Source organism: Drosophila santomea, chromosome 3R (genome assembly GCF_016746245.2).
Source record: "Drosophila santomea strain STO CAGO 1482 chromosome 3R, Prin_Dsan_1.1, whole genome shotgun sequence".
In the NCBI taxonomy this organism is placed as follows: Eukaryota; Metazoa; Arthropoda; class Insecta; order Diptera; family Drosophilidae; genus Drosophila; species Drosophila santomea.
The window spans coordinates 15207023-15225253 of record NC_053019.2 but is presented as its reverse complement, the minus strand read 5'-3'; the positions used below and the strand labels follow the sequence as shown (position 1 = coordinate 15225253).

Sequence of the window (18231 nt, the reverse complement as noted above, 5' to 3'; positions counted from 1 at the left end):
TTTGAGTTCCACGGCACGAGGCGTTCTTTATGGGCTCTTTTAGCAGCACCTGTTTATTCAAGCTGGAAGAGCACATTCGAGCTTCATTCTATCTTGACACATTCGTGGGGGAGTACTATTTACTGTATTTTTATATACACATAAATATTTACAAAGTCGCTAACTAAACACCTAAATCTAAGTAGTAAACTAACTGCCGCCGCTGCCTAATTACGCAATTTGCGTGCGAACGTCAAGCGGTAACAGCTATTGAGATAAGAATGCCGTGACGTCCGCTCATAACCGGACGCTCATAACAGACAGGAACGATCCGACATTAGATTGCAACGTAACTACACCTTGGCCTCCAGAGCAGGTGCTTCCTTTTCCACCTGCAGATGGCTGGAGAGCTGGCTGTCCTCCTGGCAGAACCTCACATTGCCCAACACGGGCAGCATCTGCTGCACTTTCAGGCTCATGTTCTGCAGGATCAGCAGGACATCGTGGCTGGCCATCTCCTTGGCCACCGAAATCAGCATCTCACTGAACGTGGCATCGAACTGCATGAAGCGACCGCAATCGAGAACAACTGGGAAATCATTGCGATACAATCTGCAGGCTCCTCGCAACTCAGATCGCAGTGCATCCACGCCTGTGTAATAGACATCCGACTGGGGCACAATGTGCACGTAGTACGCGGATTCATGCTAAGGAGCGAGGTCAACTTTTAACTTCATAACTATTATTTATATAAGGCTAAGACGTACCTGCTTTAGGGTGACTTCAAACTTCGGGTTGCCCAGGCGCAGCAGTATAAACACCATGCTGAGAACAATGCCGAAGAGCAGACCCAACTCCACGCCGGCCACCAAGCAGATGATGAAGCTGCCCACCCAACTGAAGAAGTCCTTCTTGTTGGTCTGCCAGAGCTCCTTAACCGGAGCAAGATCAATCTGTTTACCAGGGAAAGCATCAAATTAGGTCCATTCAGATGATTGGAATGCATATACGCACCATAAAGATGACGGCTGCTATTAAAACTGCGGACAGGGAAGCCTTTGGAATGTACTGAAAGTAGGGGGTCAGGATGCTCAGTGCGGAGAGCACTATCAATCCCGTGTATATGCCAGCCATTGGGGTGCGCACTCCAGACGCCTGACTCACAGCCGAGCGGGTGAAGGCTCCGCAGGTGGGCATGGCACTGAAGAAGGAGCCGGCTATGTTGCACAGACCCAAAGTAAGCATCTCTTGCGAGGCATCCAGATTGCCATCCTTAACTGCGAAGAGAGCGTGAGAAATGTTCACCATTATAGGCAAACTGCATTTCCGTCCGATATCACGTATACGCACCGAAGGCTTTGGCAATGGCCACATTGGCCAGAACCGCCACAATGGGCACCACAACGATTCCGCTGCCCAGTTCGTGGAGGATGTCCGTGAACACATAGGTGCGATTCTGGTACTCGAAGGCGAAGGGCGGCAACTTGATGGTGGGCATGGCCGAGGAAACCTTTGAGGAAAGCGCAAAGGGCACCGCCTCCATGGAGCTCTTCTTCACCCAGATGAAAACCAGAAGGCCAGTGAAGAAGACGACCAGAGCATTGCGGGAAATACTGATGTACCACAGGATCTTCTTCAGGCGACGCGTTACAGGCGTGTCCTGCTTGAAATTCACTTGCGACAGCAGCTGGCAGGAAAAACATCAATCACTTATTAGCATTTTTAGCATGTGAAGTATGAATGATTGATTGTGAAGTATCTAATCTACTTAGTGCAATTTCTTAAAAGCGTGACTTGAGGCAGCAGTGAAAAGGTTTCAGCAGTTAGCTCATGTCTGATTATTCGATAAGCTAATAAACAAATTAATTTGGGTTATTTCGTAGCCCCGTGTTCAACATGGTTATGGTTCACTGAAATCTCTATAAAGTTATTTTTATACGCGTTTTACATAACTTACTCTCAACAAAAGCAGAACAATCATGCAGGATATGCCCATTGCGGCATCCGTGGCTCGAATATTGGTGAAAAAGTCACCGATCGAGGGAAATCCCTTCATGCGAACCCCCAAGAGATTCTTGATCTGGGCAAAGACGACGATCAACGCAGTGCCCGAGGTGAATGCCTTGGTCACCGGAGCAGGTATGAAGCTCACGATGAATCCCAGCTGGAACACACCCATGGCCAGTTCCACCAAACCGGCGAGGAAAGCCAGAACGATGACCACCTGCACCGGCTTGTCGGCGCAGAATTGCAGGGTGAGAATGGCCATCAAACTGGTGGGTCCAATGGACACCTGTGGTATCGTCCCGAAGAACACATAGATGATGGAGCCAATGAAGGCGGAGTACAGGCCGTACTCCGAGGAGAGTCCTGCCAGCGCGGCATACGCGATACTTTGTGGAATGATGGTCAGGCCCAAGGTGATGCCAGCAATCAGATCCGCGAACGCTTGCTCCCGATCGTAGCTGGTAATCCAGCTGAGAAAGAATATGCGCCGCACCAGCCAGTGGGCTTCCTTGGGCTTGGAGTACTTGCTGGCCACGTCCAGGTCGACGGTGTTCGCCTGGCCATAATAATCATCGCCATTCTGGGCCGTGTACTTCTCCTTCTCCTCGCAGCCAGCTGAAAATGGGGCAGGAAAGAAGGCTTCTTAGTAGGATTTCGAGTTGAGCACAGCTAATCCGCGGGTCCTACGATTGTAAATTGTGGCCACAGTGGCCGCAACTGCCTCCGGTTGCCCAGTGGCTCCTCCATTGCCACGATTCCCACTATTGCCCTTGGGCCACAAGCCGAACGTGTGCTTTCGCGGCCAACGCATTGTGTACTGATTTTCAGACGCGGTTTCCGTTTCGCCAATGGCCAGGTACAATCGCTCTGCCAGCCGAAATTGTTTGATTTTGTCAGGGGAATTTTTAGCATTTTAATAATAATAAAAAACGAACGAACTCTCCAGTCCAGCTTGTTTGCTGCCGAGCCGAGCCGAAAGCCCAGCGAAAATGAAAAAAAGCGCACAACTTTAATTGTGTGAAATCGTAATTAAGCACATGTGTTTGAGTATTCTCGACTCGAACTGGGTTCCCGGTTGTTTGCTTAAATTACTGAGATTCTTGTCTAATATTGAGGAACAGTACGTTCATATAACACCTAATTGTTTGGATATAAATATATATGTATATATTGTGTACGTATGTACGTGTGAGTCTTTGAAACCTGTTATAGGTGCCTTCCTCGCTCTTTATGTAAATCGCATTTAAAACCGTTTTTAACCACTTATTTTTGTAAAGGTAAACAAAGCGAAACCTGAATGGAGATAATATAGTGATTTTTAATAAAGGTGATTTTTTTTAATGAAATTTCACTGGAAGTAAACGGATAATTAGCACATTGGGAAGATCGCAAGTGCGTCCAAACTATTAGTCATCCCACTGTCTATGGATCCAAATGGATAGTGCAAACTATTGATCATGGGTGTTACGTTTCACATGAATTAGTTTTCAGTACACCTGCGAAAATCAGTTACGTGTTGCAGGTATTGTATCCATGTTAATAATAGGTGTATAGCACACCTATACAAAGTAAATACGACAAGTTGGCCAAAAATAATTGATTTGAATAGACTCTCCATTTGTGAAGAACATGCAAATGACTGTTCAATTATAATCATATAGTCCCAATCAAATTTATATAATGTTAACTTAATTAAATGGGTAATCTATTTAGTCTTTTCAGCAAATGTTAATATTTGCGGTGAACAGTTTGACACGTTAAATATTTTTTTTTAAACTGGTCTTATCAGTCATGATGGGCGAAAACAAAAACCCAAATAAATGCTAATTCGAAACCTCAGGCCAAAGCTTTTAACATCTTTTGGCGACTATACCTCCAGCTGTTTTCAAATGCTAATTAATGCGGGAGATCGGCACATATGACGGTAGTAAAATTGACCAAGTTGTGAAAATGGAACGGTTGTAAAATAATCACGATATTATTTCAATAGTGAGTCACAAAAAGATCACAGAACTTCAACTAAATAGTGTTTATGAAAGCGATGGCTTTTAGTTCAAACACCAAATCGTTGTATCCTGTCCGTTGTTTATGAGTCAACTTTTCACAATGTATTGAAAACCAAAGGTTTTTATCCATAGGGATGTCCTTACCATCGAAGGACAACTTCTTCACAATCGACATTATTGACGTATCCGTATGGGCTTTGAATGTCTTTATTCGAAGGACATTCGGGAAATGGAGCTTGGAAAGATTAAGTACTGATTATCCTTTTCTCGTAAGTGAGCCAAGTGCACTGCTTCGCAATCTAATGAAAACTGCCGAATAAGCGAATTCTTGAGTGATAAATAAGTGGGCTCGGGCAGATTTTTCTGATAAACACGTAAAATAAAAAGAGTCAAGAAAAAGGCGACAAACACGGTGCGCTTTTATTTTCAGCCCGAGATCAGCACAACAATGGTACACTTAACGCCCATTCGGCAGGCGGAGCAAACAGAGCAAACATTGCGGAGGGTTGGGCGGTCGGATTTGGATTTGTAACCGTCGGCCGGAGCGGGAACAAACGAATATATAACTGAAAATGTCAACGGCACCAGTGACAAAAACTACTGCGATATCGCTCCAAGTGCGCAGTGGGGGAGGCTATCTGGGCACCCATGTCCAATCATTAATCTCCATCCCACTGGGTCGTCGTGTGGACTCCAAGTAATTTTCCACCTTTGCCGGCTGGTCAAGCGGCATTCCACACACCTCGATCGATAACTGATGGACCAATATTTGGGTTTTGGATTAGACAAGATTCCAAATTAATCAGCCAAATACCTGACTTAGCATGAGCTGTGACACCTTGTGACAGCCATTCTCAAAGACTCCTTTCAATGGGAGCATAAACATATATATCGGAAAATTGTATGTAATTACATTTTAGTATAATACGTATAATTATATGATAAGAAAGTGAACACCAAATATAGTTTATCACTTTTACAAAGATAATATTACATATTCAAAATTGTAATTATAACTTCTCATTTTATGAGATTATAACTGCGAGAGATTCAATTGGCCACCACCACATAGCATACAAGTAGCTCGGTAGCCTATTATTATATCTGGCAATGTCAGTAGGTGCTAACTACTCTATCAGGCGTTACAAAGACCCTCCGCCTGGCGTGTGGACCGGAAAGATTTACGGCTTTTGTATATGGCGCTGTAAACCAGATAGCATCGTAATTACATTTATATCTCGTACGGGAGCGGAGATACAACATACATAGGTCAGCAAAGAGTGGATTTACGGTTGACTTTGAAATGATTAAGCGGTGGCAGCTTTCTCGGAAAAAGGAATCTCTTGACATCCAAGGTCGTTGGGTGTCTGGGGCCGCCTATCTGGACGTTTGGTACATATGCGGATGTTTTCCACCTTCTGAGATATCTAGGGGCTATTAATAGGTTCACCTGTATTTGTGAACTAGATTTAGAGCAAATATTTGTTTAATACCGCAGCGATTAATAACAAACCATAATTCGTTATCCCAAAAGTTTAGTTTAAAGTGCGCGCCCAAACGACAGTGTGCAACACTGTTTTCATGTACGCGATATCCTCAGAACAATCGATAGGCAGCACGACCTGGCGCTGTCAAATCAAGTGCGTTGACGATAACTATTCGATACCGAACACTGTGGCTGCACACACGCACCCCCGTTCAGATTGAAGTTAATAAATTAACAAAATAGTTTTTCGACGCAACAAAATTCGCCGTTTACCACTCCCGCCGCCCAGTCGCTGCAGCTCGTCGTGCCGTTCCGTTGTTGCATTTCTTTTTTTTCCGATTTGCCAAATACGCCGTCGATGTGTGCTAGGGATGTGCAAAAAAGTATCGACTGCGGAAAGCAACTCGTCAAGCAACCTTGCTCGTTATCGCTACAGTACGCAGGGAAAAAATAAATTTAGCAACAAAAGCGTATTTAGCAGCCAAGTAACAGTGCTAAACGGCGCCGAAATATCACATTTTTGCTAGAACACGCCTCGCCCGCCCATTCGCGACCATCGCAGCAGTATCCTCCGATCGCAAAGTTGGTAAATCCGGGGGAAAATCGGCCGAAGCAAAAGTAGCAGCCGAACAGAAGCAGCAGCACAGCAGAAACGGGCGAAAGAGGAAAGAGAAGAGAAAAGAAGCAAAAACGCCAGGTTTGAACGACTGCTGAAAAGTGTCCTGGTGGTGAACTGGTGAACTGGTACTCTCGGACTGCTCCTCCTGGCCTCCCGGCAATCGGACACATACCGACCACATCGGCAATCGGCGGTTGGCAGTTGGCACTTGGCAATTGGCGATCCACATCCAATCGACGTTATTATGAACAACAATAGCAAGCGGAAAACCCGACCCACTGGCGGTGGTGCCAGCGGCGGCATCTCAAGGTAAGAAGAAGCAGCTTCATCAGCACCACCAGCAGTACCCAGCTGCACTGGCAAAAACCAGGGGCGACAGCGCAGAGGCGTCGTTTTAGTAGGGTGCTGCTGCAGGGGAGCAGAGTCAGCAGAGCGCCATGCCACACAACAAAGGGGGGCACAAACGCACACCACTGCACTTGGGGCTGGTTTGCTTTTGCCTTTTGCTTTTTGCCTTTGCTTTTTGCCGTCGCAGTTTGCAGTTCGCCGTTCGCCGTTGCCCTGACAAATTGAAAACCCGCGACAACCGAAAGCGCCACAAAGAGCTCTTTTCTCTCCCGGTCCGGTTGACTAAAAAAAATTAAAAGGTGAAAGCGCGTCTCGTGTCGACGTTTTTCACATATTTTTCTTCTTAATCTCTTGGATGCTGCTTACTACTGCAGTATCTCTTGGAAAACCATTCTTAAGCTTTTTTTTTTTGTTTTTGGAATGCAAATGGCGCTTATATAATAGGCCATCGTGCGCCCTGTGTGTGTGTGTGAGTATGTGCAAGCGCGCGCGTGTGTGAGTGTGTGTGTGTGTGCTTCAAGAATCGAACTTTATGCTTTGTTTACATTTCCCTTTCACAATGGCCAAATGTGTGTAGAGAACATACATAATTTGTTTAAAGGTTTCCGTTTTGTCGCACCAATGAGTTCCATTGCCACCCCCGTGAAAGAAGCACTGTGGTCCCCAAACCCCCAACCCTCAAACAGGGGAGCCAACCCCCCCTTTCCACCCTTCCTCCTGCTGCTGCGCCCTTAAAATTTTCAATTGAAATATGACTGCAGCGCACACAGCCACAAACGCAGCCACACATCAACATCCACATCCATATCCGCATTCAGACACAGTGCGGCGCACAAGTATCGGCACGTTCGCCAGTTTTATCAATTTATCTACGTAAAGCCACTCACGAAATGATTTGCAGAGATATATGTACAAAATAGTTGAGAAACGAATCAGAAGTTGAGTTAATTCGTCGTGATAGTCTAAAAATCATTCATAATTCAAGTATGCAGGCATAAAGATAATAAACAGACTGGTCGCTTCTATAACTCTAAGCTATATGTATAATGTAAATCGAACAGAGTTACTAGAGTTGATAAAGATAGCGAATTATTGCAAAAAAATTAAATTAGGAAACAAACTAATAACATGTGTTTCCAAAATTGCATTGTAATGGAGTAGAAGTGAGTCAGTGCTGTGAATCAAAGTGAATAAACACTTTATAATATTTCGACTTTCTTTTAAGTAACATTCAGTGATTACTTAAAACATGTTATCCTATTTGAAATCATAACTCATTGTTGCCTGCACTGTAATGTATTGCTGAAGAGGTATCACTGTAGTGGCACTCGCTTTGGCCTTATCATACGAGTCTTCCTCGTCCACTCATATTTGTGCCGCAAACGGTTTGAAATGCGCGTTCATTATTCAGTGTGCAGAGCACCAGCACACACAACACAAAATCACAACCCACAACCTCAAACTTGTGGACACAGTGGGCCTGTGTTGTCGTTCACTGCGAATCAGTCCCACTGTGCAGCCCGTGCCCATAGTGCATATAGAGCATATAGTGCCCATGGTGATGCACGCACACTCGCTCACGTAGCACGTAGTGCACTATATGTTTTACTCTCGTCGCTCGCCTTTTTCGAATGCAATTTCTTGCATTGTCAGCATTTTGCAGCTTTGCGTTTGCGTTTGCCGTTTGCCGCTTGCCGTTTTCAGTTTTTAGTTATACGTTTTCAGTTGCTGTGACGTGCGGCGGCTGCGCTGAGTTTTGTATCGTTCTTTGGCACACTTCGAACCCCTTCTACTACTACGCCCGCCGCAACCCCCTGAAAGCCCATGAAATCCCCTGCAAGGCCCGAGAGCCTCCAACGTGGTTCCGAAATTTGGGTCACTTTACAATTTGCTGACCGAACGAACGATATACCACCTCGCTCTTGTTTTCCGCCTGACGTCTATGCATATTTATTCGCCACTCGGCCATGCACACTTGCATTTTAAGTTTGCCTCCGTCCGTCGCAGCCTATTTCCCGGATTCGTTTCCCTAGCTGCTCGCCTGCACTGCCAGCACCTCACCTCACGCATGATTCACTCTTGGGCGCAATCAATTATTTGTTTTCATTCACCAAAATGTGCACAGTGCACGCTCCGTGAATCAGCTACTGCTCAAGCGCCCCCCTCTCCAATTGATTCCGTTCAGCCCCCCGCCCCTGGCGCCGCCCCTGTCCCACACCCACATACACATCCACTGCCGCCGCGGGTTCATTGTGCGTTGCGTTGCGCATTTCACGGTCGTCGATCCTGGCCGCACGCAACCAATGCCAAAACACCCCGAAAAGCGTCCATGAGTCGAAATCGAGTTCCGACCGGGGCTGAGCTGGCCAAAGGGGCCTCATTCGGCTGATTACTGTCGGGGAATGAATATACCAGGCTTTGTATATCTGTCAAATTGTTCTTTAAAGTCTTAATTGCTGGTAAATATCCTTATCCCTTTTATTTGGTTTCGCTATTGACAAATAATAATCAACCTTGATTCACTTAAGTGACTACTCTACTGTATTCAAAACCAATGTATTCAAATTTGACCATAGTAAATTGCGCGGCTGGGGCATACGTTAATGACTATAGCTTCGCAGCGAGGTGATTCCCCGAAAAGTCTTTGTTTAAACAGCCATATAGTATCTCTTGCTTGTACTAAAGAAGATGAGCTAAAGTGCAAAAACGCAACGTAAACTGGCACGTTTGCTCACGGGGGTTGCGGAATGCTGGGTCAGGTCAGAGTTGGCGAACGAATCGATATCGCCACCGTAGCTGGGTGAAATCGAATTTCCATTTTCAGTCGGTCTTCTGCCTTCAAACCACAACGCTAACTAATGGTTTAACCTGTCTCTTCTGGCCATTCGCAGATACAACTCCAACGATAACAGCCTGAGGCCCGCTAACAACAAGGCAGGTGCAGGAGGCGGTAACGGAGGCGGAGCAGTGCGTCCGGTGGCGCAGGGCGTCTACAACAACACGTTTTTCATGCACTCGGCCACGGCGCTGGTGGGCAGCGTGGTGGAGGTGCGCCTGCGGTCGGGCAATATCTACGAGGGCGTATTCCGCACATTCTCGGGCAACTTTGACATCGCACTGGAGCTACCGGCGTGCATTAAGTCCAAGAATCTGCCGGAGGAGGGCAAGGTGCCAAAACACATTATATTCCCGGCCGACACCGTGGTGACCATCGTGGCCAAGGACTTTGACTCGCAGTACGCCACCGCAGGCGCTTTTCAGACGGATGGCGCCATTTCTGACAAGTGCAACGGTAAGCTCCTTCCTAATTTAATTTGTAAACACGTACTTATTGGTCTACATTTTTTGTAGGTGCGCGTCCGGACGAAAAGGAATTGGAACCATGGGATTCTGGCGCTAATGGCGACATTGACATAGAACTGGATAGTGCCGCTAACGGCTGGGATCCCAACGAGATGTTCCGCAAGAATGAGAACACGTTTGGTGTGACATCCACATTTGATGATTCTCTGGCTTCGTACACGGTACCGCTGGACAAGGGTGATTCCCTGGAATTCAAAGAGGCCGAAGCCAAGGCCGAAAAGCTGGCTGCCGAGATCGAAAATAATCCGACGTGCCGCGACCGTCTGGACTTGGAGAATGGCGACGAGGAGGCGCTCTTCGCGGCCGTGGAGCGTCCATCGACAGAGCAGGATCAACGCGGAGATCGTGGCGACCGCGAACGCAACGATCGGGACAGGGAGCGCGAGGACCGGGACAGGGACCGTGATCGCGATCGCGGCAACAAGCCCCGTGGCGCTGGTGACTTCCAGTTGAGGGAGACCATGAGTAGCGACCGCTACATCACAAAACAGACGCGCAGTATCACCGGACCGCAGCTATCGCATGTGGGCATGTCCTCGCAGGGCAGCGGACGTGATCGTGACACTCGTGGCGATGGCAGCATGATGATGCAAAGTGGCGGCGGGTCGGGCCAAGGCGGCTCCACGCAGTCGACGGCAGCACTTATGCTAGCCGGCGGCCTGAAGTTTGCGGGTCCGGCCCCCTCAGCAAACGCGTCCGCGGACTCGTCCAGCAAGTATAGCGGCGGTTCGATGGTAAAGCGCAAGACTGTGCCCCAAGGCGGCAAGGTGATGCGCAACAATGTGCCTACCGGTAGCAGCAACGTCTCCGTGTCGCAGGGCGGCAACGGCAACTCTGTGGGCCAGAACAAGGGCGGCTACCAGCCGTCGATGGGCATGCCGAGTCAATACTCCTACCAGGGTAACTCGCAAATTATGCATGGGTAAATCGAAATTGTACTTTAATCAATCTATCAAATATTAACATTCGTACGTCCACAGGTCTTCTCAGTACCGCAACCAATCTCACATGGGCGGTACAAATAAGTTAAATGGCGATTCGAACGCCAATACCAACAAGCCGCTGCCACAGCGCCAGATGCGCCAGTACCAGGGCTCTCAGAGCAACTCGTCGCTGAACTACGGCGGTGAGCCTCAGTCGCTGGGTAAGCCCGTACACGGCTCCCATGGAGGCCATCCCGGGCAAAACAGCAATTCGCCGCCGCTGCAGACGGCCGGGCCACAGCAGCAGCAACAGCAGCAACAACAGCCGCCGCAGCAACAGCAGCATCAGAACATGCAGCCACAAGGGCAAAACACTCAACCGGCGCGTCAGGTGCGCACGCGTGATAACCAAATGCAGGAACTGCGACAGTTTGGCCAGGACTTCCAACTGGCCCCGAGCAACACTTCGCCACCCCAGCAGCAGCAGCAGCCACAGCAGCAGCAGCAAGTGCAACAGCAGCAACAGCGAGCGTTGCAGCAATCTGCCTCGCCACCGCAACAACAGCAGCAACAACAGCAACACGTGGTCCTGCACCAAGTGCCGCAGACGCACCTGCACCAAGCGGCTCTATCACAGCCACACTATGTGCCTCAGCAGCAGCCTCAACAGGCGCCGCCTCCACAGCAGCAACATGTGCCGCTTCACATGCAACAGAAGGCCCAGCAGCAGCAATTGGTGGAGACCCAGCATCAGCACGTGCAGAAGCAGCACCAGTCGCAGGCACAAGTGCAGCAGCCGCCGCCACAACTGCTCCAGGATCCATCACAACAGCCGCTGCCAATTTACCATACAATGCCGCCGACACAGACTTCACCCGTAGTTGTTACTTCGCCGGTTCTGATGGAGCAGCCACCGCCACAACCCATGCCGGTGGTGCAGCAACAACAGACACAGCAGCTTGCCACGCCCAAACCTGAAGTCTCGCCGGCACCAAGCAGCAACACCACCACACCTACTGGCATAGCCAGTACGCCGACAACAGGGGTGATTGCCAGCGCTGGATCGGAGAAAACCACGCCGGCAGCTCCCACTCCGACTAGTAATTCCGCAACGGTGCCTACAGGAACGGCCGCCGCTGCCGGTGGTGCCACCGGAACCACTCCGGTGGTTAAGAAGCATGTGCTCAACCCATCAGCCAAGCCATTTACACCCCGCGGGCCCAGCACCCCGAATCCATCACGCCCACACACTCCACAGACGCCTGTGCCCATGGCGAACATTTACACAACCACGGGAGGACATGTACCGCCGGCGGCCAACCAGCCGATCTATGTGGTGCAGCCACAGCACCCATTCCCGCCTCAGACACACCCGCAGGCCGGACAGCCACCGCGCCTACGCCGTAGTAATTACCGTAAGTCCACTCTTTCTATAATCAAGCATATTTTTATATTTAAAAAGAACGAATATGTAACTATACAAGTCTGAAAATTGTGCGCTAATTATATGATCTGATCTCCCGCAGCTCCAATGGCCGCCTCGCAGATGCACGTATCGGCATCCGCGGCCACGGGTCAGCCGTTGATAACAGCCGGCCCGATACCGCAATTCATCCAGTACGCCCATGCACCGCACCAGCAACAATTCCAATCGCATACGTACGCGCCGATGCAGATGCGCGTGTACCAAGACCAGCCGCAACAGTTGCAGTTCATGACACAGACGCCACAGTCGACCACACCGTCGCCGGGCCAGCCGCACCAGCAGTTCCATCCGCCGCCACAGCCCTCCCCCGCCGGCGGGGGACCACAACCGGCGTTCACGCCGCCCACGCAGGCTACCACATACCAGCTGATGTGCTTGCACCCCCCGTCGCTCTTAGCCAATCACTATTTCCCGCCGCCGACGCCGCAGCATCCGCAGCAGAATCAACAACAGTATCAGATCGTGATGCCGCAGCATCAGCCGCAGTGAGACACCGCCAGCTGGGGAATGGCGCACGGGAAGGTGGCGAGCTGGAAGGCGGGGGGAACAGGAGGCCCCTCCTTGTTAATGTCGCCGTAGCGATTGGGAGCTGTACGGGCAGCCGTCATCAAGCAACAGTTACACATATACAGACACAACACGCAACATGAAGCACTCACCACACCCGCATCCGCATCCGCACCTGCATCTGCATCAGCATCAGCATCCGCATCCGTATTCTCATCAACCTTTTGAGTAAACGCGCGGCTTTCGTTGTCGCTCCAAGCGATTTTCGCCCACAATTCACACATCCAACCACATCCTTATGCCATGTGCACGAGCGGCCCATCCTGTAGCACATCTCTCACAGACCGAAAACACCAACAACAACTAGGAAATTATAAAATACAATTAAAACAAAAGGAAACTAGTAAATTTTTTGAAATTGCAAGACTTCTACAGCGCACGGAAGCCAAACACAACAACAGCAAACAAAAAACAAAACAAAGCAAAAAAAAAAAAGATTCAAATCAAACAATCACTGAAAACACCAAACGTATAAAAAAGCAAATGCAAAAAAGAGAAATGAGAAACAAAATAATTTAGAATGCTAAAAGCAACCGTCGAATCAATTATAATACGAAAATAATGAGCGTTTGTAGGGAGCGTTTTCCGCCCCGCACAAGTCCTGTAAGCCGAGGCGAAAATTCCAAAACCGATTGGCTACCAAATTGATACAATCACATTGTAAACCGAAACGCAAGTGAAGTAGAATCAAAAACTTAAGGAGATGAAGATGCAAATAGTCGTCGAGTTAAGATAAGAGCGAAATTTTGTAAAATTTGTTTTAAACATAATTCTTTGATGCACTTCTGCGCTCCCGCTATCTATAGTTTTATGCGCTTTGGCAATCGACACACCCGGCACACCCCGACCGACACACACGCTTCCCATCCCCCAAAAGAAAAGCCAAAATACCAGACTTGCACGCCCAACACTCACACATGTAACCACACACACACACACCAATCCAACCAACATAAACACAAACCCCAGAAGCAAAGCGACAGCGACAGACACCAGAAACCCAAGTCATCATTCCAAGTTAGTTTTTCCACCGGTGCAAGGAAAGGGACGCTCTTCATCCAGCATTCCGATTGTAAACTTACTTTAGCATATAATGTGAACTCGGTTCGGAAAGAGCTCGAGGAGTTAAGAGATCGAGGCTGTAAGCTGGATGGAAGCTCTTTGCTTGCCCTGCGGGAAATGAAAAACGAATGTGAGATTTTAGAGAGCTTCAAATTTATTCGTTTCGAAATTCGGTAGAACTAATTAATTTTTGTTTAAATTGAATTTTGTTGCCACTTCTCCGCCTCTTTTACACTTCTTTCGCCAGCATTTACCAGAAACGTAATGACATCGATATGAATGATTGTTTTGATGTTGCTCGAAGAAATTTCCTTGCTAGCTTTACAGGCAGAAGCTAATGTAAAAGCAAGAGCTTGAGTCAGGCTTCCTTTGGGTTTTAGTGCCTCCGTTGTCCCAAAATTAAAATAAATTAACGAAAACAATCCGTATTACTTCTTTGCCCATCATAAATCGGTTTGGTTATATTTCGTATGATCTAGAAGCATCTGTTGTGGTCTGTTTTGTTTTGTAAACCTTCAAGTTTCCTTAAATGAAAAAAAGAATATAAAAATAACAATTATTATAAATTTAAATAAAAACAAAAACTACAAAAAAACAACAAAACAAAAAAAAAACAAAACATCTAAAACTTTTGTGTATCCTTATTCCTTTTCCGATTTTCAGATGGTTGTTGGGCGTCGACAACTGCAGAATGGATCTGCATGTAACCCATAAGTGGCGCTTATTGTTGAGATTTCTTTACCCAAACTCGTCAAAATGGCTGTGATATGATTGCGAATACATAAGTTCACAAACATTTTAACGACATGGTATAAGAAAGACGTGGGTCAATCGATTATGAAATATGTTTGAAATATATGAAATATGTTGCCGCGATTCGCACGAAACTCATCAAAATGGCTGTGATATGAGTAGATAATAGTCGACATTTCACAACCCTTTGAGGAGTTACGTAAGAATTATGGCTTGGATCACGAACACTTGTTGGCTTAGCATCCAATCGTTATCCCCAATTCGCGAACTGGCTTTCTACGTTAGCATCGAGCGGGGTCGAGCGTTCACAGGTCACAGGTCGCACTTACTATCGATGCTCATTGCAATGCCCATCAAAGCTGGCTGTGATACGATTCAAATGCAGAAATATCTTTCTTCAGCCCTTTTTGATGACATTGAAAGTAAGATACGAGGTAACGTCGACGAACACGCACACACACACACCCGTCACATAACACACACACCCGATGTAATTCACGTAACCGGCGACGACGTAAGGCGTTTAGGGCGTAATAACGCCAGTTACATGCCGCTAAATGCGCAGCGTAAAGTAACTAACGTAACGTTAAGCGGCTTTCATGCGTGTGTATGTGTGTGTGAGTGCACGAGCGAGAGAATCTGTGTGTTTGTGTGTGTGTGCTGGTGTGGGTTGGTTGTATCCTGTAGTTTTCCCATTTCCGGACTCTCGTATAATTCGTCTGAGTGGGGCGTTTCGGTTGCCGAGGGAACTGGAACTGAATTCTGAACTGAGCTAGAGGATTAAATTAGTCTTGAGAGTGTGTGTGTGTCTGTGTGTGGGTGAGTGCGGCTCTGTGTGTGCGCGTGTCCTTTTGCGCGCCTTGCGCAGGCTTATCCTTCCCAGCCCGACTTCCTTACGTTTCATTTTTTCTGTATCCTCCTTTGTTCTGTAGGTTAAGTAGCCGAAATTCGTTGCATGTTGCATACATATTTACACACATACATACATATGTGTATGCATCGCAGGATGTGCCTGTCTATGTGCTAGTGCATTTGCATGAGTGTGTGTGCGTACGCCGGCGTCGACTGCGACGGCGACCACCGCCCTCTGCCGCTGCTGAATCGTCTGCCATCCAGTCTAACTGTGCTTCCCGCCTGTCTGTACGTCCGTCTGGCCGCCTTATATGTACACACGTGTGTGTGTGTGTGAGTGCGGCCGGTTCACCCTTAACATGCCCTTCCCAGGACTCAGAACACAGGACTCAGGATCAGGCGGCGGCAGGAACAACAACCACCACCACTACCACTCCGGCCAAAAAGGACGAATTTTTTGAAATTGAATTTGAGTAGCTGCGGCCCAAGGCATATTCGATTTTAGATACATTTCGAGACATTTAGGGGAAGGACTGATGATGACTGGTCTAACCCCATTCTTGGCTAGTAAGGATCTCCGGTAATTGAGTTTAAATGCGCACTGAGACAAACGGCGCTGAAATTCTATTTTTGAAAAGCCAAAATAGGTCTCGATAATAAATATAATTATTTTCAGTAAATGCCCTATATTTAAAAGCAGTATTTAAAGTTATTACCATTACGAAAAATATATGAATTGGATGATTGGAGATAAAAAAAAGATTAAACAATTTTCATTTGTTTCATTAGGACAAAATCGTGTTATACTAGTTATACTATACTGTTATACTATACTGTTATACTTCCATTTCATTGAAATTTGAATAAACCCATTTTAGAGATCACTGATTAAAAAACATTTGATCAAACATATTTTCTCGCTGTGTAGGGTGTTTCCCTGTCGGCTGATTGATTTGTGGCTAGTCTCGGTTTGTTGTTGCCGCTCCTTTACTCCCTCCCCTCCCCCTCCGCATCCTGCGCCCGCTGCAGTTTTTGCAGTCGAGTAGTACAATACACATAGAAGTGTGTATGAACAGTAAGCGGCGACCATCCCTTATGTCCTCTCTCCCGCACTCACACACATACACACCAGCACACCGACACACTCTCTTCTCCCTCTTCCTGTTGGCACTCTTTCTCTATACGCCATCTGCTGTGCCTGTGTGTGTGTGTTTTACTACTCGTACAATCGCAGACGGACTTGGTCTAGAGCCACCCACCCTTGTCTATGCCTTTTCCTTTTCCATTTCCATTTCCTTTGCCTATTTCTATTCCTATTCCTTTTCCATTTCCATTTCCATTTCCCTCTGGCCTTTCCTCATAATCATCATCATCGTCATCCTCGAAATGGAACTCTAACTCGAACCCATCGTCCTGGGGCTTTGGCTTTGGTCCTGGCGCTAGTCGGCGTTTGTAGTGTGTATACCGAAATACGTAAAATTCATTTATGGCCATTGCTGATTGTTGTTGTTCAGCCACTCCTGCTCCTCCTTGATCCTTCGGCTTTGTTCCTGTTTCAGGGCGACGGCCGCCGACGCAGCCACTTTCATAGTCCTCACCTCCAGGAGCGTATATCCTTGCTGATTTTGAATACTTTTTTTTGGGAGTACCGCCCAAGGGCGAGATGTACTTAATGCGCTTTTGATTTGGGGGTTTCGATGCAGGACCTCCCGGCTCGCGAGGGTGCTCCTCTGGACACCGGGCGCTTGGGGCTCGTCCTTAATCCTGGCATCTCGATGGGTTCCGGCTACTGCTGTACTTTGCAGGGTGTATCCTGCGGACACAAGCGTATCGCTTGTGGCTTGGAAGTGTATCAACTTTTCACATCCGCTACACGCATCCTGTGCCTTTTGCGCAGTTTATATGGCCGCAAAACAATGGACTGCGTAGGAAAAAAAAGGAACGCCAGCGAGCGTACGTTGTGCCGTTGGAAATTTTCACCGCTTGGCTTTTCACTGGGAGTTTTCACTGCTCTTGGGCGCTTCATACGGCATTTTTCTATGCACACTTTTCGGGGGCGTTTTCGGGCCAGTTAGTTCGATTTTGAAGCATTCGCATTCGGATTTATTTATATATATTTAGTGTGCATTTTACCATTCGATTAGCAATAATTTATTAACCGGTTTTTCCCGTGACGTTTTCGCCTTTTTACAACCACACACAGAGCGGAGAACAGAGAACTGCCGCGGCGGCGGTGCTCGTTTGCCACTCGGCTTCGTCCTTTCGCTCGTCCTTCGTGCCGGCGTGCGTGTGTGTGTATGCGTGCGCCCGAGTGCGACCAACTGCGCCGGTGTGAGTGCGAGATTTGGGCAGGACTTCGGGCCGCCTTCGTGCCACGGTGTAGTTTTCAATTACAACAACGGGGGCGCGCGAAAAAAGGGCAAAAAACGGCGCGCCCCCAACTGCCGACCGCCGAAAATACACAAAATGTATTTCGTCCTTGCTCCTTCCATTTCACTTTCCGCGTCTCTGCGCCGACGCATTGAGCGCACTGAACCACTCTCTTCGGCGAGTGCTCTTCCACTGACTCTCCCCGCGTCGATGTCGCGTAAGGGATGTCAGCCAGAGAGGGAGAAAGTGAGAGGAGAGATAGAGAGAGAGCACTCGAGTCCTGTATGTGCGAGTGCTGTGCGTGTGTTGGTGAGAGGTACAGGAGAGTCTAGGCTACACAACGCAGCAAATTTTTGTATCAGTGTATCTGAGCACTTCGGGTCCTTGAACTTTCCACCGAAGCAAGGATC

The 18231-nt window shown here is 47.9% G+C and overlaps 2 protein-coding genes and 1 long non-coding RNA gene across 5 annotated transcripts; 1 reads left to right on the top strand and 2 right to left on the bottom strand.

Moving 5' to 3' along the window:
• Nucleotides 1-105: 105 nt before the first annotated feature.
• Nucleotides 106-4307, bottom strand: LOC120454587 (sodium-independent sulfate anion transporter). 2 transcript variants are annotated; one of them, XM_039640036.2, is made up of 6 exons: nucleotides 4137-4307; nucleotides 1937-2601; nucleotides 1330-1666; nucleotides 994-1256; nucleotides 747-932; nucleotides 106-686 (listed from the first exon to the last, which is right to left on the bottom strand). In XM_039640036.2, exons 1-6 carry the CDS (start codon nucleotides 4165-4167, stop codon nucleotides 333-335), a joined length of 1836 nt encoding a protein of 611 aa, XP_039495970.1. In that variant the 5' UTR covers nucleotides 4168-4307; the 3' UTR covers nucleotides 106-332. The 2 variants fall into 2 exon arrangements, with proteins under 2 accessions (XP_039495970.1, XP_039495969.1); XM_039640035.1 differs by lacking the exon at nucleotides 4137-4307 and adding an exon at nucleotides 2674-2821.
• Nucleotides 4308-5651: 1344 nt separating this feature from the next.
• Nucleotides 5652-13124, top strand: LOC120451053 (ataxin-2 homolog). 2 transcript variants are annotated; one of them, XM_039634408.2, is made up of 5 exons: nucleotides 5652-6406; nucleotides 9337-9737; nucleotides 9797-10730; nucleotides 10789-12146; nucleotides 12258-13124. In XM_039634408.2, the coding sequence occupies exons 1-5, from the start codon at nucleotides 6342-6344 to the stop codon at nucleotides 12704-12706; spliced, it is 3207 nt and encodes a 1068-aa protein (XP_039490342.1). In that variant the 5' UTR covers nucleotides 5652-6341; the 3' UTR covers nucleotides 12707-13124. The 2 variants fall into 2 exon arrangements, with proteins under 2 accessions (XP_039490342.1, XP_039490343.1); XM_039634409.2 differs by lacking the exon at nucleotides 5652-6406 and adding an exon at nucleotides 6646-6744.
• Nucleotides 13125-14137: 1013 nt separating this feature from the next.
• On the bottom strand, nucleotides 14138-17720 carry LOC120451054. Its single transcript, XR_005616343.2, has 2 exons — nucleotides 17585-17720; nucleotides 14138-14370 (listed from the first exon to the last, which is right to left on the bottom strand). It is a non-coding gene; the product is annotated as an uncharacterized LOC120451054 (long non-coding RNA).
• Between the last annotated feature and the right edge of the window lie 511 nt (nucleotides 17721-18231).